We start from the raw sequence: 26,333 nt of genomic DNA on the forward strand, positions 1-26,333 counted from the left end.
GGCATAAGGAGCCGAGAACGGAGACCCGAAGACGACCAAGCTTGCCCCACCGAAGCGACTGTCCCCCTGACTTGCAGGACCACGCCACCGACCACACTCCGCATGACGCGTCGTACTCGCGGCGCAGGGGTGCGACAACGGATAGGTCCGCCTCCGTGGTCGACCACGTCGAGCACAGTACCCGCGTCAAGGGGGTGTCGGTACCTCGAAGACCGCGGAGATCACGTACTCGACGGACGTGGCATCGCTACCAGAGGCCCCGACGGGGGCCTTGCTGAAAGGGCACACGACGTCCCCTCGCGGCACGACTGGCAAGAGGATCCCGTCACCTACGCCTCTTGCGGAAAGGCCCCCAACCGTCGCGAGGGCGTACCCCGCACTGGAGTGAGTGACTGTCGAAATAAGAGAGTGGGATAGGGCCTCCCCGAGATAGTGTACCGAGAGAGAGACGGCCTCAGAGAAAGATTGAGACGCCTCACGAGGGGTAGCGGACGAAGACAGGAAAGGGAATATGGCTCCGTCTACGCAAGTGAATTGGAACCCGAAATCGTTCCAGCGCCGTCCGCCAGAACACTGTCGCCCGTATCGCGGAAGCGCAACCATGCCGCTTCGAGCATACCGAGGCGCGCCAATTAAGAAAGCACGCAGCTCTGTTGCGTCCCGCCGTCGACGACGAGGAGCGACAAGTCTGATACGCTATGAGAGGCGGCACCCGCCACGGATGCCGCGACGAGCGGCCGTGAGTGCGTCCGCATAACGATAACCACCCCTTCTCCGGTTAATAGAGGGGGTGGCGCAGACCGGGGCAAGGCAATTCGGCAGGGGAAGAAGGGGCAAACACGCGACCCCACAAGTGCTTCGTAGCCGAGGAATCAGAAAAAAAAGAGAGAGACGGACCTCCGTAGGTCCAGCCCCAATCTCCTCCGCGAAAGTTTTGACCTTTGCAGAACGAAATGACCACCGAACGCCTACTGTCAAGGACCCCCGGGGTCCGTACACGTTAACGCAAGCGACAGTTCAGGGCTAGAAACCGACGAACGACCTCCCTGAGGGGGACACGATGAGAGCCGACCTCGAGGAAGGACAGAAATTCGGGACAACAGACCGTTGTTCGAAAAGTATGTGCCCATGTTTCGACCCGATGGGATGGTCTATGAAGGGTTCGCCGAGTTCGCCAGCTACGGTGACTTTGCACCATACACCCTCTGAGGGTACGTGGTCGTGAGGAAGAATGCTCGGGCGAATACGCGTTTTGAGAAGGACGCGAGGGAAGAGGAGGCCTGACGTCAACATAAGACACTGCGTGGAACAAGGGCATGTGATGGGGAGGTCGCCCTCCATACTCCCCCAAGAATCTTGTCGTCAAGAGCGCGGCTCGAATGGGGCTCAAGGGGAGAGATTGACAAGGAACGGATCGCGAAAGTGTGCGGAGATCGCGGATACCATGAGCTCGGACGACGGAGCTGTTCCAGAGAGATGGACGAGCTTGCTCGTGAAAGTAATTGCGAGTGGTGAAGCCCTTACAGCATCGGACGCTGCATCCACTCCAGAGGGAACGTCACGGCCGTGACCTGAAGATGGAGAGCTATGTCACGGCGCTTCAGCGGAAAGACATTTCGAGGACTTTTGTTGTACACTTCGGTGTGTGGTTCCGACGCAGTCTCTTTTGGTACGTCAGTCGGAGGGACGTTACATGAAGAAGGTGCGACGTACAGAGAGCTTGCGCGTATCACTGGGGCGAGGGCGGAGCTATAGAAGAAGCAGAGGATTGTTGGGGGCGCACGAAACGTGTCGCCGGAGGCTGAAGGGCAATACAAACCGCACATTGACGGACAAGGACAGGACGGGGATAAGTCCCAACTCGACGAGGGCCTGTCTGTGAGCGGGGAGTGAGACTACCGACGTGTTTGAGGGTTATCACGAGGAGACTTCGAAACGTTAAGGAAAGACTCGGAATTATTTACGGGGGTCGTGACTACTGTCGCGATCGCTGGCGACTCGCGGGGAGGAAGCAAACGGACGCTTAGGGGACTAACGAGAGGCGGATTAACGGAGGCGTACCGAGGGATCGTCGGTGTACCCGAGAGCTCAACGATTCGGATCGTTGGAAGGTTCCGACGACCCTGTAGCACGCGCCCTCGGAGGGCAATAGCTTGGATGACACGGCAATTCGGCCTCCGTTTCATGAAGTGGAGGAAGCGTGGCCTCCCCGACGGGATCCCAACCCCGGGGCGGATCAGTAGAGATCGCGGGTCCGTCGGTCGTCGAGAGGCCGTACCCGCGATCCTCATAAGGACCTCGGAGACCCTGCTGCGGCGCGAACGTAGCGTGCCCCAGGGGCCCGACAAGAGCGGCTCTGAGAGCGTCACGCTCCCCGCGATATCGATCGCAGTCGGCAACGGCGCGCTGGAGATCGCTCGCGCGACGAGAGGAGGCCCTACGTAAAGCCTCAAGTTCGCCCTGAGCGCCGCGGAGCTGGGCCGCGAGGGAGTCGCGCTCCGCAGCGAAGGATTGGCGCTCCGCCCCGAGGCGACGCGCCTCGCTGCTACGCTCAAGATACCAGTTCGTCAGGGTCCGCAGTAGGCCCTCTGTGCTCCAAGTCCGATCAATTAGGTTCCCCAGAGCGCGGGACAACCTGGGGATTGCGGTGATCTCTCGGCGAGTTAAATCGAGACGGAGCGCTTGGACCCGCGGGGCACCAGGGTACCCCACGGAACCAAGGGAGGGGAGCGGAGGTTACGTAGACTCCGCCACCGTGCGGGGACCGATATCGGGAAGGCCCCGTACCACGTTTGTCCCAGCCGACGCGACGGCTGGGGACTCCCCGTCGAGGTCGCGATACCTCTTCCGTCGTGCCTCTCGCGCAGTAGAACCGACACCCCCTTTGCTCCGAGAGGGGACCGCCAGGAGGGGATTCGGACGTGCCACGAAGGCATCTCCTTGACAATCATAAGCCAGGAAGGAACTCCGGGTCCCTGTCGTGTAGTCGGTCCACGGTCGCCTGATACGTTCAGGCACCGTGACGGCGCGGTGCATCAAGTCGAGGACCGAGGTGTAGGACCATGGGACATTCGGGGAACCGCGCTCCAAGGGGTGCAGGGTCACGTCGGGCAGAGGCGGCGCGACCCGACCCAGGAAGGACAGCACACCGACGGGCTGTACGAAGGCGCGTCCATGTACCGAGACCTCGCTCATGAAAGCGTTGCAGGTGGACCACGCCCATTCGCACTCGTAATTGTAGACAAGTTCCTCATACGCCGGGTGCCTCGAGTCAGCACACGCGAAGCCGAAATGCTTCAATGCGTAGGGGAGTAACGGATGCACTCCCAACGAAGGGAGTGCCTCCCCTACGCCCGGCGGGAGCTCCGGAAAATCGCTTCGCGATAGGCCCGGAGAGAAGGCAGCGGATGGGAAGACACGACCGTCGTCCTCATCGGCGTGGCGGTACGATGACCAATCATTAGGAGCCAGGGCGATATGGTGGATGCGCATCAGAGCGCAAGCGGACTTCTGCAGAGCCGCACGAACCCTTGAGTAGGCACGAGGACGGGGGCTGACGTACAGCCCCGCTACCTCTGAAAGGATAAAACGACGGGGAGCTCGGGGGTCCCGGTGGAAGAGGTACGTCGACATTCGATCGACGTATTCGACCTCTTCCACACTATAGGCAAACGTCCTATCACTGGGTATCTCGTCCGGAATTTGGTAGGGAGCACCGTCCCCCTCGGACAACAGACGACCCAAGGCAAGGGACGCCTCCGCTGCCAGGCCACCTTCGTAAATGGTGCGAATCCGGAGCAGGTCGGGGCGCAGGTAAGCCCTCGCCAGAAGTTCGCCGACGGTCACGCCCGACCGAGCGTGACGGCGCCACGCGTAGTTTAGGCGGCTGAGCGGTAACGGAACCGACCGCTCCAGGGGCACCCCCAGCCACTGCGTCGAGGTGTCGGCCACCTCTTCCTCCGTGGCCCTGCCAAGCCGGGACGCTGTCGTCGGAGCACCAGGGCGCCGGCAACTACCGGAAGCTCCATATGAGCCCTCTGCGGGCTGATACGTGCCCTCGCACGACCATGCCACGAGCTCCCCGCCGGGGGAACCACGGCCGACACCGACACGCGCAGGCCGAGAGGGCATCGGACCCCCTGCCACCAAGGACGATGGCGCGGTGGGCGGCAAGGCGGCGAGCGACGGAAGACTTGGCTCTTCGGGCACTGTAGGGACCCGGGGCCCTCGGGCCATCCGGGACGGACGGGGAGGCCACCACGGCGTCGGAGCGGCACCGTTGACGACGGTAGGAGGGAGTCGTGATGCCCCCGCCGCCTCGACGGAGGCGGGGTCATCAAGGGTCGGGGCGCAGACGACCGGTGCGTCCGATCCACTGCCAGACAACGACCGCGGAAGCGAGGGGCTATCCCGAGGGGTAGCCCGGGGCGACATAGTGAGGATGAAAGGGCGCGAGCCGATTAGGCAGACGAGAGAGTAGGGGGGCCCGTGGAGAAGGAGAAAGAACGCCGCCTGCCGGGTAGGAGGGAGAAGAACGGACTCCCCCGGAGGGAGTAGCGTGGTAATGCCGACGGCGAGCCCCAAAGGCACGCGCACAACCGCACGGCGGCAAGGAGCCGATGCCGAAGAGGGGGAGGCGAGGTCCCCGGTTGACAGGAAGGGGGTCGAGAGGTCAGCACGCGCGCAGAGGAGCACGAGACAGGACCCCGGGGATACCGACCAGAGAGCGGAGCCGTGAGAAGGAGCGAAAGGGGCCGTATCGAGTACGCGGTTAGACATGGCTCACGCTCTACAAGCACCCGTGGACGCGGACGTCCCCGCTTAAGGGGGGGGGCCGTGTAGTATAACCCCCCCCTGGGGCTTTATCTTAGATTAGATCAACTCAGAATCGGATCGGTTACTGTAGAGCTCGATGCTCTACAGTACCACCACGTGTACCCCCGAGTACAGGGGGGCGCACGTGTACACGTGTACGCGCGGGACCGCAAAACGCGCACACACGTGTACTGTCAGCCCCGATGGCTGACAGTATTACAGTGTCGACCGACCGCTACAGTACATCGGTACTGTACTATTATGATAGGTTATTATGTACATTAAATATGGAGCGGACCGGCGGCGGTGGAGGAGGACAAGCAGGGACTTGTCACCCACCGACCGTCAAGGTCCGACTTCCCGCTTATTCTAAGGTAGCGCTCGCTAACTACCTTAGAGCGGCACCGAGCGCGAGTTGAGGACGCGCGCGGTACGCCCACGAGCCGGCTCCGCCTCCGCCCGTCGGTACTGGATCGTCACCCAGTACCGCGCCGGGGCGTCGAGGCGTCGAACCGCTCGCGCGTACCGACGTCCTCCCCGTTCCCGCTCTACCACGCTACCCGGGCCCGCTGCCCGGTGCCGTTGGCTGGTGTCCGGCTTCACCCCCGTCTTCCCGTTCGGACGGGGTCTACGTCGAGCTGTGCATACACCCCTCTCCGTTGGGGGTGTTTATGCTACAGCACGCGAGGCAAAAGAGGTCTGTGTGTGGATGACAGAACATATCTCAAGTCTGTCTGAAACTACAACGGGCAGTAAGCAAATCATGTATATCAACGGCACTGTGCTGAGGAATTTAAAGAAGTACAAAAGAGATATTGAACATGACAAAAGCATGCGCAGGCAACCCCGCACTTGGTCAAACGCAAACACTATGCACAATCCGTAAAAAACTAGGAAAGTTACAGAGTATCAATTGAGGGGGAGGAAAGAGGTATGATAGGGTAACAATGTGAGGAGAAGTAGCAAGTAAAGGAGGGGTATGGGGAGGAGTGGTGGAAGAAGTGGGAGGAGTGGGGCGGCGTATGTATAAAGTAGATTGATGTACATTTGGCATTGCAGCGTTACTTCAGCACAGACTGCGTAACGGAGTAACAGAGGCAGAGCTGTCCGAAGTTTGTTCTGCCAAGTCATTTGCACTCGTGCCGGAACAGCTACCCGAACAGCAAGATGTTGCGAGGTGGAATGAAGAAAGCAGCAGAGGTGCCAGTGTGGCCCAAGAATCCCTCTTGCACCCTCCCACGTCCTGCAAGTTTCCACGCCCTGCACCCTCCCACCTTGAAAGTTTCCACGCCCTGCACCCTCCCACCTCCTTCATTCTCCCACGCCCTGCAACCCCACGCCTTGCAATCCCACGCCCTGCACTCTCCCTCGCCTTGCAATCCCTCGCCCTGCAACCCCACGCTCTGCAACTCCACGCCCTGCAACCCCACGCCCTGCAGCCCCACGCCTTGCACTCTCCCACGCCTTGCAATCCTAGGCCTCGCAATCCCACGCCTTGCAACCTCCCACGCCTCGCACCTTCCCACGCCCTGCACCCTCCAACAGATGACCTGTCTCTCATTTACATATCCACACTGCACACGTACTCACGTCTCGACATTTTGGGCTATTCGATGCATTCTCCATTTCGACAAAAATGACTAGCGGCATTATATCTATTGGAAAAGCAGTGCGACGATCACCCCGATCACCGCCGGCGGAATTACCGTACCAATGACGTGGATCGGGGCGCTTGTGTGTGTTTGCCGCACCGTTGTGTCTCACCGAGGTCCTGATCCAGGCCGCAATTGCGCGCCGTTGTGCGCAATCAATTTCATGCGAAACTTTGGTCGAAATGTGGGTATTGTGAAAATCAATGATTTTACCAATCAGAACAACATTTTTTGTCATTCCCGACCTCCACAAGAGACCGAAATCTCAAAATGGAGTCAATTCTGAAAAGGACTTCATCACTTTCATCAAAGGTTGGACAAGCGCATTAACTGAATGGCGGCTGATTCGGCCCTGAGGGCCGTTCCTAACTCGCAGTCCATCACAAATTTTTCTTCTGTTGACTTCCAGCAGTGCGTATCTCCCAGGCCTTTAAATTGAATTTTTCAAGAAAAGGGCTGTAAATGGTAGTACTGTTGTAAATCAGAGCACATGTTTAGGAGTATTGAGTACAGATGGCACACGTGCACACGTACACATATGAAATTGATATTATCTGTAAGCAAACAGATAATAGCATCGCATCCCATCACAACCGTTCGAGCGGACGGCGAAAGGACGCACAAGTTGTATACATGTGAGAATGCGCACCCGCTGTGGTCGAGCATGAGAATCGAATAGCCGCCGAGCTGCGCAGACGAATGCACAAGGAGGACTGCATTAAGGACGCTGCATTACGGACGATATCGAACGGAGAGACGGAGGGGGATGAGCATAGGCACTGAGGACGTCGAGGCCGACAAGTACTTAAGGCAGGCATAGAGTAGGATAGCTGAAAAAGAATGTCCGGGCAGTGGAGGAGCAGACCGAAACAGGCCAGCCTAGTGCTGAATAACTTGCAACGACTTCACACGCGATCCACTTAGAGTAGCACGAAGGGAGCCACCCACCAACACGCAGTTTACACAGAAATGTCCAATCATATTTCTACAACTGTACAGAGCGGAAAATGCCCTTGCAGGACGTCTACGTTTCAAACCAGAGATCTCAGTCAGTGACCACCCGGGTTTATCTGACATTTTGGCTGTTATGATAAAATTTGGGCCATGCCGAGCTGACACTAGCAATGTTAGAATTGGACCTCCGCGAGGTCATAAGACCACAGTTTCGGATGTACTACCAACCCTTGACTTTTGGCTCGCATTTTCCATCTCTTCCCGAGAAGCGACACTCTCTCCACATATCTCAAGCGCTGCTCAGTTGAGATCTCTTCCGGTTTCTGCTGGTTAATGCGCAAAACGGCCAAGTATGGTACATGCGGAGCCCGTTTCGTCCGATCCGTTGCCATCTGGAGGGGCGCATGACGGGTTGCAATGTCCCCCTTGCCTGCCAAACACAAGACAGACGAAAACCAAGCCTGCTAATACTTCTTGATGAACACCAGGTAAGAGCTAGGGCTACAGCTGACACAGGGACGTCCCTGAACCCTTTTGCTACCCTTCATGTAGCGGAGAAATCGGCTGTGTACCTCTGCACTGCTTGCCGGGACAATAAAGCTGGATGGCAGGTATTGTGTAATCCGGGGAGGTATGGTGCCAAATCAGCGTCAAAGGCCCTGCGGCTCTGGAAGAGAAGATGTTTTCCCGATGCTCTCAGAAATTCTACCGTCAGCTGTTTCATTTGTTCTAGAAATATCTAGGGCGTACAGTGGAAGCGTTCAGAGGTGGGTAGTAGGGAAAATAGGAGAAGAAACCCCACGCGGGATTGGACGCTGTTCAATGTCACTTCTGACGGCGAAGCTGTTCGTCCGGCATTTACAGATGAGCTAATTCGACTTTCTGAATGTGACAACATAACTGCTCAGGAGCTCTTGAGGGACCCTTCCGTGCATCATCTCTGCTATGTACATTTAAACCACAGCAGAATCTCGCAAGAAAGAGCAATGAGACTACAAAGAACCAACAACTCTGAGGGATGTGTTTTCAAGAATTGCGGGTGTGTTTTTGACAATGATTATCGTGAAACATCTCGTCTATGGAGAATCAATTCGATCAAGGGGAATAGTTTAGAGGATATGGAAGAACTGTCACAGTTTGACGATAATATCCGGAGTGACTCCAATGGCTATTTATCTGCTTCAGATGTGAGAGGACAGTACAGCTGTCGTAGCTGTCTCTACATTATCACGGAAGGAAGCTTTGGTAAGCTTCCAAACGTCTCAGTACCCGAACTGTCTTCACCGATTGATCGCTGGCTCGTTCCGTTTATAAAATTCAGTGTGTCATCAAGCGCAGAAGCGACGAAGTCGCCGTTAACTAAACCGTCCTGCTCTGAAGAGCTTTCTGCTGTGGCCATACGGCTTCGCGTGAGCTGCAAATCTATCCAAGTAGAATCAGCGGAGAATGTACGCCTGCTTCCATTTGCAGACGTTATAAGGGCTAGAGCACGCTTGTCAAATATTCATGGTTCCAAATGGGCCCGTCCTCTTTCATCATTGGACCGTCGTACTGTCGCCAAAATTATAGAAACAGCACTCGCTGCCGAAGGAATAATTTTGAAGAAGCTTGTAGTACAATTGCGTACCACGACCACCCCGGGGAGATGTGAACCGGACGGAAGAGCGGGTGCTACTGTAGCGACCGGGCTTGCACCCGCCCGTTGCGGAGTACAGTAGTACCCCGCGGGTCACACGTGCTACAACCGCTGGCGTGGCCACGGGCACACGTGTGTAATCCGTACGGTTATAAGTAGTAATTAGTAGTTAATGGCACGAATTTATTAATTGTGTACAGTAGCTGGTATACAGTAAGTAACAGCTACTGTAGCGGGACAGGTGTCCTGGCGTCCCACTTAGGGGTTAAGACCGGGGGCACCTGCCCCGTCCCAGTAAAGAGGAGGCAGACTCGCCTCCCTTCCCTTTACGGCTAAGTGCTAACACCGTTCCGGTTTTCCTTTAGCTCGGGCTTCTAACCCGTGACCGGCCGTCCGGGTATAACACCACCGACCGGCTGCGCGTCACCGGCCACGTGAGCCTTCCCTCTTTTCGAGTCCATCCGTACGGTTTCTATCCGCGCGTGGGTAACCCAGCGTCGCGCGCTCCCTCACCTCTAACCCCCCTCGTTCCGAGTGGTCGGGACGAAGGTAGTTATACCACAAAGCTCAGTGCACGCTTCCGGGTATACGTTCGTGCTGATGAAGTTCAGAGGCTTCTTGCCGGTATGATTTCAGCGAGAAAGGGGGACTACGTCTGCAGATTGGATACGCCCCAGCTATATACTGAGACAAGAGCTTGTTTGGAATTTGTATCCAAACGTTTTCGAAAGTGCAAAGAAATATATTGGAATGGTAAATGGTCATTAATTACAGAGGTGGCCTCAATCCCCAGAGCTCTATGGACTGACACTGTGCTAATGATGTCATCGCAGAAGAAAATAAACTCATGGAAAATTTTGGCGAACACTACCGGGGGTCGTTTGGTCGATACATTCCCTGTGTCTAATGACTTGGAAGCACTGACGCATCCTTCTATTGAGGAGGCTTTAAATGAGAACTCTGAATACTCAAGATATGACCTAGATTTATGTGTTAGGGTGCTGAAAGTAATAGAACAAATGGTACTGTCCAGAACGAATACCGTTTCTGGGCCGTTGACGGTCAGTACGTCAATTTCAGGGATATGTGAGGTCAGTCCTTCTAACCTCAGTGTTCTGAATGCCATGGGGATGTCCTATCATATAATGTCACCAAGGGATACCGACAGAAACTCATAGCAGACAGGGAGAGAAAAGGTCCTTGGGAATATAGCAGATTGGACCCTTATGCCCTTCCAACGCTGCAGTTTGACAATTGGGATATAGAACCTCTCCATGCCGTAAAGGCAGACCAAAAGGCTATGCCTAAAGTTAATGGTTCCTTACTGCGAGCAGTAACACAAAAGCGGAAGACGGAAGATGAGGAACTCTTTCTTCCAGATGCGAAAAGGCGCAAAACAGAGGGACAAACCTCTTGGCGACCACAATTGTTGTTGGGTGACAGGGAGGCTTTTGGGGATTCTTTCTCCACGCCCGAAACACAAATAATTCTAGACCGGTTCAACGATGTTTTATTTGGAATTACTGCCCTCTATAGAAAAGCCCTTGTGGGCGGACAAGAACAGAAAAATTCCGAGTACAACACAAGTACCAGAGAACAGTTTGGACATAAATGCAGCAGTCCACCTATCAACTTCAGGACTCTGCTATTGTCGTGCTTCAAACCACATGGAGGGGCTGCTGAACCCACGTTTGATCAGCATGTGATTTGTGTAGAGATTGGCAGAGACTCCGCTGGGGACATATTATCGGTGCGGAGATTTCTCAATCTTATTGTTGAACAACTGAAGCCTGGAATGCCTGGACGCCCTCGCTATGTCGCTCTGGTGATCAACCGTCCTATAAGATATTTAGCGAGCTTTGGTTGGAGTTTTGGAGGAAATCGAAGAAGGACCGGGACAGGATGACGACTACATATGCTGAGTGTGATAAGAACGAAGCACTCCCTCTTCACGAGTGGCTTGTTCCATATCCGGGGTTTTCACGCTGAGAAACAAGCCATGTAATCCCTTTCCAAAGAAATTTTAGATGGGTTGGGTTTAGAGGAGTTGGCTGGTTGCACAGGACTGTCGAAGTCTCAGGTCGAGAACATCCTCAGTCATTCCCATGCCAGAAACAACCGTACTGTGCTCTTCAATTTGGCCTGCGCACGAAGGGGAAGTGAGGGCGGACATCAGGAGCAGGGCGAACCAGAGTGGGGACAAAGAGAACGAATCCGACACCAGAGAGGTCATTGTAGCGCGAAATTTTGAAAGTGACTTTCCTCATTCGTTGGACGATATTCCCATTGGAAGGTGGCGAGAACATGGCTCGAAGACGCGTATAGGTTCTCCACCGAGTTGCCCTGCGAGGAGCGCGCACTCAGCGGCGAAAAGTCTGCTCGGTTTGTTGCAACTTCGTTGAGTTGGACAAGAAAGGGGTGCCCAAATTGAGCCGGACGAGCTTCGAGGCGTCAAGAAAAAAAATTTCGTCAAAAAAAGATCCGTTTTTGATAATGAAATTAAAGATTTTGGGAGGTTCCCAAACATGCCCAAATTGTACCGATGGGGAAGGTACATTCAAACTCTTTCGCATTCCTCCCCACTTGCGGCGCCCAACGCGCGTCACGGAGCCCACTTGTACATATTCTCATTCAGCGTGCCCAGAGCTTTGCATACGTATGAGACATGCAGGGGTATCATATTTCCGCAATTTTATGATAGTGACGGATGGACCAAAATCAGTCATATTTTGTGCCCCTTTTCTCCCCAATTGCGTGTTAAATGTGTTGTGCGAGTACAAGACATCTGACGAGTCTGTGTACACGTGCGCAGCTTGCTGTAGCTGAAATCTGTCTACCGGTGCCACTTGTGCTCCGCGCAGAACACATGCGCTACCCTTGGGCGCTGTAGAGATCTCCCTGATCAAGCCTTAAATTGCAAATTTTGCCTTATTGGTGTGCCCCGAATGTGTTTCTTGCAGCCTGAGGCCACCCCCATCTCGCTGAAACGCCTCCATGCAATCGTCCGTCCCTATTTTATTATTATTTTAACGTCTGACCGATTCAGGGCCATGTTTTTGTGGACGTCGGCGGGTATCTGCGTGCGATGCTCTCCCGACGCAACATCACATAAAGTTTGAAGCGAATCCCACCGAACAACAGTTCGAACAACAGTTCGGTTCCGTCTTCTTTTCTCATCCTTCCTTCTCACCGACATCCGTCCTCCTATGCGGGTACAGAGACAAAAGATGTCCTCACAATCTGAAACGCCTTCAGTTCCCTGTCCCGTTCATGTCGCATTTGTCCCCTCCACTGCATTTATTCCTCGTTTCCGCACCCACTCGCGCACATCCTCGCTCTCCAATCGCACCACCACGCGTCGGCCCCGTCCAACTAGCTGTCCGGTCGTCTTCTGCACAGAAGCCTCCATTCCCGATGACGACTTCTTTCTGCCATTGGATGACCTCAATTTGCTGAAGAACAGCACGATTCACGGCACGACGTCCTCCTCTGCCAACCAAACGTCCCTCGCGACCAAAAGAGTAAACGCCAAGCGTCTTCAAATCTCTCGGAATACCTCGAAAGACCGTGACGATGAAGACGAAACCCTTCGTTCCCAGATTGTCGATGAAAAACTCTCCGCCGCCGATCTCTTTGGAACTGTTGACGCCGCCACATCCCCGGCTGCACCTACTTCACCGCCACACTTAGGCCGCTTTAAACCGCAGCAGCAGAAAACAAACGAATCCCTACTCATTCCGCAGTCCCCATCGCAAAATGCCCGTGTGTCGTCTTCAGGCGTCCGGGCAAAGACTACAACTCGGAAGCCTCAAAAGCGAACCGAACCACAAACTACGCTATATCCGGCGAGAAGGAATGCATCCGGGGTCATTGATATTTCTGCGACAAGGCAGCCAAAGAGGAAGACTCCCTCCCCGTTGCCAAGTGATGATGCTACCGTTCGTCCAGGTGATTTAGTTTCGCATTCCCGCCATGGCATTGGTCGTTTTCGAGGTGTCGAGCGGACTGTTAGCACCACAGCCCCGACAACGCCTGGTGCGCCTCGTCCTCTTCAGGAATATGCTGTTATTGAATATCGCGATGGCGACGTCTATGTTCCATTCTCACATTTCGAGGTTATTCGACGCCTATCTGATCTCGAAATGCAAACCTTCGATCGACTTGATACGATTTCCGGTTCGGCAACGTATTACAATTCTTCTAAAGCTTCACGTAGCAAACGCTCAAAACACGTGGCTAGAGAACGGACACGCGCCAAGATAAGGAAGCAACTTATTAATCTCCATGGCCTGTATGCGGAGAGAACAACAATCGAACGACCCCCATTTCCTGTTGATGAAGAGGCAGAACAAAGGTTTAATTTGGAGTGCGGGTTTGTCCTCACCGAGGACCAGGAGGCCGCAACAAAACAGATCATGAGAGACATGAGCAAGAATCGGCGCCCCATGGACCGATTGCTTTGCGGTGATGTGGGGTTTGGAAAAACCGAAGTTGCAGTTCGAGCGGCGTTCCGGGTCTTGGCAGCTGGGAAGCAAGTCGCCATCCTTGCCCCCACTACAATTTTGGCGCAGCAACACTACGATACTTTTCGAAGCAGATTTGAAGGGGCCTCCGTCAAAATCGCAATGGCCTGCATGACCAGATTTACTTCACGGAAGATAAACATTGAGAACAGAGATAGAGTATGCTCTGGAGAGGTTCGCGTCGCCATAGGCACTCACATGTTGCTCAACGACAAATGTATTTTTCCAGACCTGGGCTTGCTGATCGTTGACGAGGAACATAGATTTGGAGTTAATCAAAAGGAGAAGATTCGAGCTCGATACCGCGGTATTGATGCGCTCTTTATGTCAGCTACGCCAATTCCACGCACATTGCACCTTACCTTGAGCGGTCTTCGCGACGCTTCTGTCCTAAGGACACCCCCACCTGGCAGAAAACCGGTTATCACCAAAGTATCTCCATCTGGTGCAGGAATAGTAAGGGCAGCTATCACCCGGGAGGTTGAGAGGGGTGGTCAAGTGTTCTTTGTGGTACCAAGGATTGAAGGCATTGAAGCTTTGGCTGACTGGGTCCGGGACTTGTTTCCTGGACTTAAGGTACTAGTTGCGCATGGTTCTATCAATGATTTGGAACATCGGATATGGGCCTTTGCACAGAAGGAATACGATGTACTCGTATGCACAACAATTATTGAGAATGGTATCAATATGCCAGATGTCAACACCATTATTGTACAGGACGCGGGCAAGTTCGGACTGGCTCAGCTTCATCAACTGCGCGGTCGCGTTGGACGCTCTGATGTTCAAGCTTATGCCTTTCTGCTGTATGCTTCATCGGGGGCGTGCCAGGCTGTTCACACGCTTGATCGATTGCGTGCTCTGGAAAGATACAGCGATTTAGGAGCAGGGTTTGCAATTGCACAGAGGGACATGGAGATGCGGGGCGTAGGTACCATTTTAGGAGTTGAGCAACACGGGAACAATTCCATTGAAGGGGAGGAGTACGCGATGATGCTGTCTGAAGAACTTGAGCACGCTCGAACCGGAAAGCCAATTCCAGTAGCAATGCCAAATCCTGTGACATCAACAGAAGTGTATCTTCCAATTGCATCGCTCATTCCCGCAGATTATATAACTGATTTTGATCAAAAGATGACTGCGTATGGGCAGTTGTCCCGGGCCCTGTCAATGAAGGCTGTCAATAGCGTTGTCAAGGGCCTTGAGAGTCGGTACGGACCTCTGCCGACCTCAACCAGGCGTCATGTGAGCGTCATGGAATTAAAGTTGAGTGGAAAGCCTCTGGGAATAACTAGGATTTTTGCTGAGAGACAACATGTTATTCTGGAATGGCCAATTGACGAACCCGCGTTCAACTGCTTGGTAGCTTTTTTGCCTGATAAGCAATCAAGAGATCGCTGTGAGCATAAAGTGGACGAAGAGCGTGTTATAATTAGGGGCCTTGGCATCTGCAGCGGTGATGTGCAGCTTGCCAAGTTGCGAGTGTATTTGAATTGCTTCAACAAAGCAGCTTCTGGTCTTCTTCGACAATCGGACAGATACCAACCAGATCCCACAGAACTCGTTGACACCCTTCATCAAATAGAAGCGGACAAAGAGTGAGTTTCCGGCAGTTTTACTCAGAAGCACGAGTACGAAGAAATGAGTTGGAAGGGGGGGTTTGCTTGTGTGCTTGCCGCCTGGACACGAATTTTCAGTTTCCGATTCATTGGTAATGTTAATCCGACATGCCATTGAACCTTGATCTTATTATTTGGAAGCCACATATCTCTTTTCGAAAGTCCCTGAACTTCAAAACAAGCCATGTGACAAGGATCAGCACGAGGGCTCGTGCTTTTGACTAGATACTCACCAGTGTCCCTATAGCAAATTACTCAGACGGGGGAGAGAAACAAAGCAATGAATTCTCTCGGGCCTCCGGTCTTTTTTGAGGGCCATGTGGTGGTTTGTTCTTTACCGAAGCCCTGTCCTGTAGAGCAATTTAAAACACCTGTCGTCTTGTGTTAAACGGTCTATCGTTTTCTATCAGTTTCGAGCAACTCGCGCTTCCACTCGGCTTGACAATTTGGGGAACGCCGGGAACGCCGCTCTCAACCACAAGATTTTTCCTCGGTGTATGGGCATGTCGCACTCACCATAATGTATGTCAACACTCTTGGTGGCGAGGAAAATTGCCTCAAATGTATCCCTCTCTTCAACTTTGTGCTTTTTGCAAACAATAAGACACTTCCATCTCAGCCATTTGTATATTTCGGGAAGAAGTTTTAGGATCAACACACTTGATTCATGGTGGGAAAGAGGCGTGAACGCTGACGGAGACCGTCAGGTTGGCTTACGTCATGCACTGCGCTGTACCTTCCTCAGCTCAACCTCCAATAGTCCGCAAAAATATAATAGACCACGAACCTCATAAAATATTTCTGGCTGGGAAAAAGATACGCGAAGAATCTAATGGACAATGCGGCACGAGGATACTGTCAAACATAACTCTACAAGTTCAACTACAGGTTGTAATTGTTCATGACATGGAGAAACAGAAAATGGACTCCAGAGTTTCAAACTAAGATGTTGTTGTGCTGCAAGTACTCCTTTCCGGAAGGCCTCTGTGTAATGGTTTCGTCCTGAGTATTGGTAGCACCGCCTCCTGCAGACACGTCTTCGTCCTCCTTAATACCCAAACCTCTTCTGTAAAGAACGAGGAGGGCGACTCCCACTGCCACAAAAAAAGCAGCCATTCCAGTACTGACCCCGACAACGACCAAGGTTGAATTTCCCTTCGAAACGGAGGTTTCCGGGAGACTCGAGTCTGGTGCGGGAGGAGCCAGCGACTCTTTGTCGTTGTGGTTACTCTCAACTAGTTTAGGAAACGTGAACAAGCCAATGGATATCCATCGTTCTCGTTCTGGCATCTGAAAAGAACCTCCCAAGACTGCAGAGCTGCTGTTCTCCGGATCAGTAAGCTTTAGTGAAGACAGTTCTCGGCTAGAATCCGGAATTATGTCTTTATGCTCATATTGAGATTGCAAGCTGCCAGATTCGTTGAACACCGAAAGAACCGCCTTTTTTGTCCGCACAACGATGGCACCATCATTTCGAAAACTCTCTCTTTTTGATAAGACGTAAATAGCCGACCCATTGTTTAACACGGCCATATCCACCACATTTATCTCAGAAACGTTCCACAGAGACACAAGAAATCCGGCACCGTTCAATGAGCGAAGCGCAAGCCGATGCAACCAGCGCGGGCTTTCACCGACATATAATACACCTCTTTCATCAACTGCGAGGTTGGATATTTTCGATTGCGCAGACGAGGCGGCCGTGCTCCCTTTTTGAGAAATGGTTCCTTCGCTGTCCAAGATAAATGCGGAGAGTTTATGAGGGACCCCAGCGAGTCTGCTCCTGCTAAGAGCGACAACTATTATTTGCTCACCTTGTAAGGTGTCGGCAATACCAAAAGAAGTCGCACTGTAGTCTGCAGTATAAAGATTTTGACCCCAGATTGACGTCAATGACCCAGAACTAGATTTTTGCAGCTGTACGACCCTGGTACTAGCATCTTCTGAGCCAGAAGTTCCCAGGGAGATAAATGCGACGTATATAAAAGAGAAAATGACCGAAGTTGTTCCGGATATGCACTGGATGTGGGCACCAGAGAGAATTTGAGCTGATTTCACCAAAACCGAAGCAATAAGACTTCCATTGGACGTATTAATCTGGTAGAGGACGATATCTGCAGGTATAAAAGATTCCGATGTTTGTACGGATTCTGTATGGGCAACGGCAGCAGCAGCAAACAAGCCCGCGGCGTGATCGAAAGCTAAAGCAGGAACGATCTCAGGACTGGAGGGAATGTTGATACGCCATCTGAGGTCGAGAGATGGGGAAAGTTTCACGAGAAAGGTTGCTAATGAGTCTTGGCCGAGGGCATATAGATTGCCTGTCGAGTCACAAACTGTGTCCAGGAGGGTTCCTGGCAAGTCGAAGTTGAGATTAGGAAATTGCAGAGCAGGTTGTTGTCGGGCTAATGAATGAGGGAAGAGAAAACAGAGAAGGAAGGATATGAAACAGAGCATACAATGAGCCGTCATGGAAGAAAAGGAGGTTTTGGATGGGCATAGCGTGGCAGACTTGGTGAAGAGGCATGGAAGTTGGTAATGCGATGGTAAGGAGCGAGTGCTTTTTTATTAGAGAGGTATTGTCAGCCAATGTTACCATGTTGTGTGGAGATGAATGGGAATGAGGATTGAAGTGAGAGAACGATTGAGGTTGCTGTTCTATAACATTTCTGTTTTTGGCACTGGGCTACGGTCGAGGTGCTGTCTGTGTGCGCCATGCCTTTGGAACGTGTACAACAGCAAGGGTACAAAACTGTGGTCTGGTTCGTGAGACGAATTATTGGCAATTTACTGTTCTTGAGAGAAGGATGCGTGGGGAGAGGGTTGGGACGTGTGTGAAGATTTACACGTGGATGTCGTGTTGATGCATTCGTGTGGCTGCTCCTGCCTACCTAAGGAAGAGCAGGAGGTATTGTCCTTACAGACGAAAGAGGTCAGTTCCAAATGTACTGTAAAGGGAGCTGAGCATACGGGCCATGAAGGCAGCGCGCATTGGTGCCAATGCAGGAGCACGGGTGCCACACTGCGCGCACCTTGGCTGCCTCGGCTGCCTCTGCGCCCACACTGCGATTGATTCAATCCCATCCCATACCCCAAGACTCCGTGATCCAAACAACCTTGCTTCCTCTGCCTTCTTCCCCCTCACCGCACGTTCTCCTCAGCCGCGCGCAATCTACTCTTCCCTCCGCCGACAACAGCGCTAACCCCTCTCTCTCTCTACCATCACAACAATCTAACTCTGCTGCCTCCTCCATCCTCATTTCCTTGTTTTCCTTCCTCCCCACTCCCCGCTGCTTTTCTCACTACAAAAGGACCGTCCCTCCCGGCTTTCCTGCCTTCCTCCTCCCTCGTGTCGCCTACGCTAACCCTCTCACCGCATCCCTCGAAATGAGCGCCCTTCTCACCACCGGCCTCGGGCCTCGCACGCGCATCGCCCTCGCCCTGCTTGTCGGGGGCAGTGGCACCACCCTCACTGTCGCTCGTGTCCAATCTCTTCTCAACCACTGCCGCAAGGATCAACGCGCCCTCGTCTCTGCTGCACTGGGCGACGCAGCCCTCTCCAAGACAAAGCGCCGTTCCGCTCGCACTCCCGTCACTGCAGTTGACCGCCGCTTTGCTGCCCGTCTTGCAGACATTCTTCGCGTCTGCATTCCGGGTCCTTTCTCAAAGGAGGCCGCCCTCGTCGTCATCCAGGGCGTATTGCTCTTCTCCCGCACCATTCTCACAGACCGTATCACAAAACTTGAGGGAATCTGCGCTGCAACCGTCACTGCCCTCGACTGGCGCGGCTTCCGTCGCATTCTCGGCTTGTTCGCTCTCACTGCCGTCCCGGCTGCCATTGTCAACTCCGCTCTCAAGTCCATGCAAATTCTGCTCTCCCTCGCCTTCCGGAAGCGGCTCACCCGTTTCTTGCACAAGGGCTATTGCGGAAATCGCGCCTACTATGCTGCCAGCGTCTTCAGTGGCCTCAGTCACCCGGACCAGCGCATCACTGAAGACGTCGAGCGCTTTTGCGAAACAGTCGCAGACCTCTACTCGTACACTTTCAAGCCGTTACTCGACGTCATTGTTTTTTCACGATCCCTGTCACACATCATTGGCTACAAGGGACAAGCTGGGCTGTACGCTTATTTCATAGTTGTCGGTGCTTTGCTCAAGCGCATCTCCCCCCCTCTCGGTCGCATGACCGCCGAGTGGTCATCCCTCAGCGGTGACTTGCGCACAGCCCACCACAGGATTGCTGCCAGTGCCGAGGAAGTCGCCTTCAACGATCCCCCTGCCGGGCGCGCCGAGATGATGTCCCTCAACACCCGTCTTGACCGTATGATTCATCACTCCCGCCTCAGCGTTGTCCAACGATTTGTTCAGCAATGTATTGACGGCTATCTCGTGAAATACACTGCCAGTATTATCGGTCTCGTCATATTCGCCGTGCCTCTGTACTATCGGTCAAAGAAGGAAGCGTTAGAAACTAATGTCATTGCTGGACAGTACATCAACTCGATGCGTCTCATGATGCAGACATCCGCCGCAATGGGGCAGCTTGTGCTCGTGTACAAGCGAATCAACACTTTAGCGGGACACACGGAGCGCGTCTCCGAATTGATTGAAAAGGTTAAGGAGCTCGGCAAGCCGCAAGGGCACTTAGAAGCCTTCCGGAAGGTGCAGGATCACATGTCAGATATCCACGAGGAATCGGGGATGACGACGACCATCTCTTCACGATCGCAGATTTCAGAATTGGCAAACCGATTTCCGCCTAAGCGAAAGAACGGCAACTTCATCAAGCTTGAAAATGTTTGTATGTGGTCTCCAGATGGCTCTCCGCTTGTGCGCGAATTAGATATGGAGGCGCCGAAGGGAACGAGTGTGATTATTCTCGGTCCGAACGGCAGCGGCAAGAGTAGTATTCTGCGAATGCTGGCTGGTCTCTGGCCGCTTCAAGCGGGAACTGTGACGCTGCCCGCGCGTAATGACATCTTCTACTTGTCGCAAAGGCCATACATGTATGCTGGTTCTTTGCAAGAACAGCTGATGTACCCACAGTTGCCCGGGGTGGTCATCGGAGAAGATATCGTGTTTGACGAAGATCACGCCCAGAGCTGTCTGGAGAGGGTTGAACTTGGACATCTGACAGCACGATGCCACGGGTTTGACGGCTGCTTGTCGTGGGAGGAAACATTGAGTGGGGGGGAGAGAAACCGACTGGCTGTTGCGCGGCTTTTATATCACAGGCCGAAATTTGCAGTACTCGACGAGTGCACAGCTGCAGTGTCCGCAGATGGAGAGGTCGTCTTGTACAATGCCATGGCGGATGCCGGAATCACTATGTTATCGGTGGCGCATCGCAAGGCTGTGATGGAGTTTCATCAGGCAGCGGTGGTCCTGGACGGGTCTGGGAAATGGGAGTGGAAGGAGCTGCACCAAGGCGAGCCGGTAGTATCAGGAGAGTGCTCATCGTAGGCAACGTAGCATTGCGAGTCGTCATAATCAGAGATTTTGTTCTGACGGAGAGGTACTCTGAAGATGGCACGCGGCTTTTTGCAAATAGTATTAACGCAGGATGGCAGCTCTCTCGGTTTCGAGGAAAGGTGATGCCGTTGGTACTCTTGGTTCATGTCACAAGTGTTTGACAGGACGAACCCGCTTTTATCAAATAATGTATATTCTACTGTAGATTGCAGAGGGCCAGATAGTAAAGCTGGCAGAACGACGTTTTTCAAGAATCACAGCCTCGTATCAGTCGTGGCAGCCTTAAAGAGTGTGAACGCCGCCACAGCGGGGAGACAACACTTTCAGAAATGCGGAAGCGAAACTTTTCGATCCAATGCTAGGGAATCTGTCTCCTTCATCTGCTTCCTCAAGGCATGAACAGGCCTCAGAGTATTTCCTCTTTGCGAGCTTCATGACAATGGCGTATGGGGCGTGCATACTTTTAAGCGCAATGTATTCATTTGAAATAGAAAGGCAGCAACGTCCTCTGAATGATGAACGGAGAAATGACCATTACATTCTTGACAGGATTGGTCGGGATGGGGGAGGACATTTTGGTGGTAAGAACAATTCGCTGAGGTTGAGAACCGCCTCGCGGCGCCTCTATCCTACCCGAGAAAGGATGGAAGTCCGGGAGGCGGGAAGCGGTCAACGCAGTACAGTATTATAAGCAACTGTAGTTTTTTTCATGAACGAGGAGGAGGGTTATCGGACCAGACGCAGTGGTGGATCAATGCGCACTCCAGGTCTTGCGTTTTCCTTTGAGCAGGTTTGCGGGCACGTTTGGACCCAGGATAGTGCCATTAAACACTTGTTAGGCTCCGTCAAAATAATTACCAAATTGCCCCCTCGGGGAAGGGTACAGTATGCTGCTTTTGGGTTGCAGTGAACTGTGCTCCAATACACGTGGTCTACACGTGTGTATGCTTGGACCAAGGGTTTGGATTTGTTCGATCAGGAGCAATCTTCATCTCCATCTCCACCTCCCTCGACAAGCCTGAACAAATCTTGCATTCGGACAATTGGGTACACGACAAGTCGGGCGATTCAAGTCATCGAAGCCTCGCCCCGGCTTGCTATCTACTATGGAGGGAACCCTTGCGTTCCTCTCCAATGTCCCGCTGCGGGTCGTTCGCAAACAAGTCTACGCTGAGCAAATCTTACTTCCCCGCTGCTCGTCCGCGCCGCAGCCATCGCGCCGTCATTTCCTGCGACAGATAGCGGGTGCAACGACTGCAGTTATACTGTCGACTACCCAAGCTATTGCACAGACACAAACCGAGCCGGAAGTGTCGACACCCACGGGCCAGACGAAACCACGCAGCAAACCGCGAAAAGCCGCTTGGGGTTATGATGAGGACAATGGCCCTGCTTCATGGGGTTCTATGCAGGAGGAATGGGCCATTTGCGACACAGGGAAAGAGCAGTCGCCAGTCGCACTGTCTTATCGCGAAGCAACCTCGCAAAGTGCCTCCCGACCAACGCTCAAAACTAGTCCGGGCAAAGTCACCGTCCGCATGCGAGAAGTCAATCCGTCGGCGGTGAACAGATCGCTTCTAATTGAGCCATACATCCCACCACCTCCGCCTCTTGTGGGTGATGCGCCACCCGTTGATGTGTATAGGCCGCCTGAGCCTTTAGCAATCGTCACAATTCCGGATGCTGGCACATACGCGTTTCGGAGCTGTCACTTCCACGTAGGGGGTTCTGAGCATGTTGTAGAGGGCAAGCGAGGGGATATGGAAATCCACTTCGCCTTTGAAAAGATTTCGGGGCAATGGGCCAGGGAGAAACCACTTGCCGCGGTTGAGCAAACCTCCACCGAAACCGTTCCTCCCCCATTGGAAACCATAGTTACACCGACTAGAGCAGACGGTTTCCCAGCTCCTCAGGCGCTAGTTGTAGCTATTATATGCGATCAAGCAGAGAACTCTGATCTCTGGTTGCAAGAGCTATTCGAAAACTTTCCTCTCAGTAAGTCTGAGATTGAGTCTCGCCCAGCTGGCATCGCCATGGACTTTGATTTTAGAGATATTCTTCCAGACCTCGAACACACCAGCTTTTTCTCCTACGATGGTTCGTTTACAAGGCCCCCCGGTACCGAGGGGATTCGTTGGCTAGTAATGGGGGAACGAACAAAAGTCGCGAAGCAAGATTTACAGGATTTGCTGGCTGCTCAAAATGGTTCCAATGTGAGGCCGCTGCAGCCGCTTAATCAGCGTAAGGTGTTTCGATTCCCTGCGATCCCCAACCCGGGCGACTAGCATCTAACAATGGTTAGGGTCGATGTAGCATGACGAAAACATGGGGATGTAACCCATGGTGCTTCTGTACGTCGGATAGTATACTCCAAAAAAAACAGAGCGTACCAACGCCATTATTACGAATATTTACACTCAGACCCCCGAGCACGAACCATTCGCATCTTCTGATGCACAAGAAGTACGACAATCAACGCAAACGAGAAACGTATAACGCTCGTATTTGCCAGTGTCGACGGCATCAAATCTCCAATGCCACAGGTCTGTTGCCCATGTGCCGTTGCGTCTGCCATGACGTTTTGATGGCTGTGTCACGCGTCAACTACAACTCTGTTTTTTCGGTGTCTGCGGATTCGCTAGCACTGCTAGTTCCGTCCCCTGTTTCATCTTTTGTAGGCGGCTTTCCTAGTATTTCGATGACACCCTTCCTCTGCTCGTCTGTCAGAGTCTCCGGAAACTGGACCCAAAACTCGACAACCAAGTTGCCTCTCCCTACACCGTCAAACGCAGGCATACCCTCTCCCTCAATGACGACTCTCTCTTTGGGGCTGATCACTCCGCGAGTTTGGATGCTCACCTCTCTCCCATCCAGCTGCCGGACAATGCGATCGACCCCGACAAGTGCCTCAGACAAGTTGATATCCAGATAATAGTGAAGATCATTTCCATCGCGCTGAAACCGGTCATGTTCTTTGGTGTCGATTTCAAAATGAAGATTACCTGGATAATGATCCGGCTTCTCATCGGTCTGACCATCAAAGGTGATAGTTTGTCCATTTCTCATACCTTTTTCTATATCAATGAGAAGCATTTTTTCGACTTGCTCGAATTGTCCCTTCGGACAAGACTTGCAGTTCGGTTTTCCGATCTTGCCCGTTCCTCCACACGTTGGACAGGTCTGCTGCATCTGTTGTACGAAGCCCGGTCCTAACCGTCTCGTTGTTATGATCATACCGCTACCCCCACACTTGGTGCATTTGCTCTCGCAGTCTGACCACCTGGAGCAAATTACTCGCTTCTTATGAGAGACTTCCATAACGCCGCCATTATACAGCATTTCAAGACTAACGCTGAGCGGAACAGAGACGTCTGGAACGCGTCTTTCCCTCTGACGGTTTCGACGTCCGAACGGGTTAAAGAAGAAATCGTCGGCGTCGCCATCCTGCTCCCCACCCTTTAGGCCGTCTTCGCCGTACATGTCATAGCGTTGTCGTTTTGAGTTGTCGCCAAGGACTTCATAAGCATTGTTGAGCTCAACGTACATCTTCTCTGCCGTTTTGTCACCGGGGTTTTTGTCTGGATGGTACTTGACAGCGAGCTTGCGGAATGCGCGTTTGATAGTGGAAGAATCGGCGTCGCGGGATACGCCAAGAATGTCGTAGTAATCGCGACCTGCGACCACTTGGGTCACTTCTTCGAAGACGATGACGGCGAGAATGAAGTACAAGAGGGTGTTATTGGAACGATTGCGGGATTCCCTTGAAGCTCGTGCGCGACTGCGGCGGCCGCTCAGCCCGCGAAGCATGGGGAGGGCATGGTAGCAAGTAGTGCTGTTGCACATGTTGGAGATAGATGTTAGATCGAAACGCGGACAAAATTGATGAGGTGGTAATAACAGGAGAGATTAATTCTCAGCGCAATGGGGTTCACTAATTAGGGGGCTTTGCGGGGCTATAGAGTCAAGAGGAAGGGATTTACGCGACCATAAGGAATCAGCGACGTTAGGTTTCCAGTGACAGGAGGAGGAGAGGATAGCAGTTCTCATTGATGCCCATAACTCGGCATCGCTCAACAAGGATCAAGCGCAAATTGGAGAGGATGCTGCACGGCTGCGGATATGGCTTAGAAACGTGGTTGGTTGTAAGGATTTCATCGGTCGCAATTGGCTCATCTCTTCACATCTTGATTGATCCCGGACAACAGTGGACACGGCCTTACAGTTTACACGTGTGGCATTTACTGTACACGTGTGGAGCACAGTGAAGCGCTGTCGTAGAACATTCAGGTACGGTACAGCGTTGATGAACACGTCAGATTTTCAGGCCCTACAGCATGACGTGCATGCGGTTCACCCAGAAAACATATCTGCGAGACTCTTGAGTAGATGCAGGTAAAAGGATGTCGGCGAGTTCTCCACCGATTTGAATCACCTGCCCTTGTTCACGGGGCTCTGCACAAGCAATCGTATCAGCAGCGTTCATCTTCTGCAGTTGCATGAACAAGTGCTCTTCTCTCGGTACTACTGTCTCTGGTTAGATCAATACAGTGGGATACACGCAATAGTGCCACCCCTTGCCACATGCCAGAAGGTGGCACTATTCAGTAGTGGCACTACTAGCGGAGAGTAAAACGGAGGAAATATGCGCCCCTCTAACGCTTTCCTAGATACGCTTTAGGCATAGATAATCGCCCTGCACTGCTTGCCTCTCTCGTGATCTGCTTCCTTGAGCCTGTGCATTGAGAAACGCTTTCCTCACGCGTCGTAACATAGAACTTGCTTCCAATAAATTGCACTCATACGCCAATTTCTGAAGGCCCCAAAACCATTCCGTGAGCCTAGCAGCAGTTGGTATCGGGCGGCATGGTCGCGTGTCAGAACCACTACTATTGCAATCATTGTTTTCTAAGCCCGACCGGGCAAAGACAGATTTTGCAGACCATCCATCACGTCGTTGAGTATTCCTACAATTACATCCGACTTCTTCTCCACCTCCACTCACCTTGAGATGTCTACAGTTCGCACTTTTTCTTCACAATGAGTCGCCAACGGATCATTCAGTGCAACATGAATTGGTAGCTTCTGTAGAATAGATACCGGTACGTGTGAGATTCGCAATTTCGACTTCTGTTAAAGGGATAGACGTGGTCGCTTTTGCTTAGGGCGCGCGGATTGGGCTGGGGTTGTGTCATTAGGATTGGAATGACCCATTGCGCCTTGAGGCTAAAGGTTGGGGGTGCTGAATAAAACATTGGGGGGGAGGTGGATGGGATCTGAACGCCATGAACGCATGAGTTCGAGAACGACTTCCCCGCGTATACAGAGATAAACATCGATAGAGTGACCCCTTGTCACAGTGACCCCCCTCGGTATAGTGACCGTTAGAAAAAAATTTCTTGCCACCATTGCGCTGAGTGGCCGTAAGGCCCACTTTTGCTTTTTACAGTGACCCCCTCACTATAGTGACCTTACCTGTACAGTGACCCGAAAATTTAGAGGGTCACTGAAAAAAAGGTATATTTTTATTAAAATTTTAACGGGTCACTCAAGAGGAACTCTGAAAAAATGAATCTAGGGTTGACTGACGACCAGAGCGCTTGCGGTAGCCGGCAATATTCTCTATCTCAATGTCCAAAATTTCGACCAAATCATCCCTAATGTCCTT

The 26,333-nt window shown here is 52.7% G+C and overlaps 6 protein-coding genes; 3 read left to right on the plus strand and 3 right to left on the minus strand.

Annotated features, from left to right (window-relative positions):
- The first annotated feature begins 12,284 nt into the window (after positions 1-12,284).
- CHC_T00002083001 (hypothetical protein) lies at positions 12,285-15,590 on the plus strand. XM_005712932.1 is given in 2 exon segments: positions 12,285-15,179; positions 15,180-15,590. 1 exon segment carries the CDS (start codon positions 12,285-12,287, stop codon positions 15,177-15,179), a length of 2,895 nt encoding a protein of 964 aa, XP_005712989.1. The 3' UTR covers positions 15,180-15,590.
- Positions 15,591-16,132: 542 nt separating this feature from the next.
- CHC_T00002084001 (hypothetical protein) lies at positions 16,133-17,653 on the minus strand. Its single transcript, XM_005712933.1, has one exon. The coding sequence runs from the start codon at positions 17,651-17,653 to the stop codon at positions 16,133-16,135; it is 1,521 nt and encodes a 506-aa protein (XP_005712990.1).
- Positions 17,654-18,583: 930 nt separating this feature from the next.
- Positions 18,584-20,659, plus strand: CHC_T00002085001 (hypothetical protein). The gene has a single exon (XM_005712934.1). It carries the CDS (start codon positions 18,584-18,586, stop codon positions 20,657-20,659), a length of 2,076 nt encoding a protein of 691 aa, XP_005712991.1.
- A 1,415-nt stretch (positions 20,660-22,074) lies between these two features.
- CHC_T00002086001 (hypothetical protein) lies at positions 22,075-22,953 on the plus strand. Its single transcript, XM_005712935.1, has one exon. The coding sequence runs from the start codon at positions 22,075-22,077 to the stop codon at positions 22,951-22,953; it is 879 nt and encodes a 292-aa protein (XP_005712992.1).
- A 319-nt stretch (positions 22,954-23,272) lies between these two features.
- Positions 23,273-24,511, minus strand: CHC_T00010211001 (Heat Shock Protein 40, HSP40). Its single transcript, XM_005712936.1, has one exon. The coding sequence runs from the start codon at positions 24,509-24,511 to the stop codon at positions 23,273-23,275; it is 1,239 nt and encodes a 412-aa protein (XP_005712993.1).
- Positions 24,512-24,574: 63 nt separating this feature from the next.
- CHC_T00002088001 (hypothetical protein) lies at positions 24,575-24,715 on the minus strand. The gene has a single exon (XM_005712937.1). It carries the CDS (start codon positions 24,713-24,715, stop codon positions 24,575-24,577), a length of 141 nt encoding a protein of 46 aa, XP_005712994.1.
- Between the last annotated feature and the right edge of the window lie 1,618 nt (positions 24,716-26,333).

Source organism: Chondrus crispus, genomic scaffold (assembly GCF_000350225.1).
Source record: "Chondrus crispus Stackhouse genomic scaffold, scaffold_124, whole genome shotgun sequence".
NCBI classification, from domain to species: domain Eukaryota; phylum Rhodophyta; class Florideophyceae; order Gigartinales; family Gigartinaceae; genus Chondrus; species Chondrus crispus.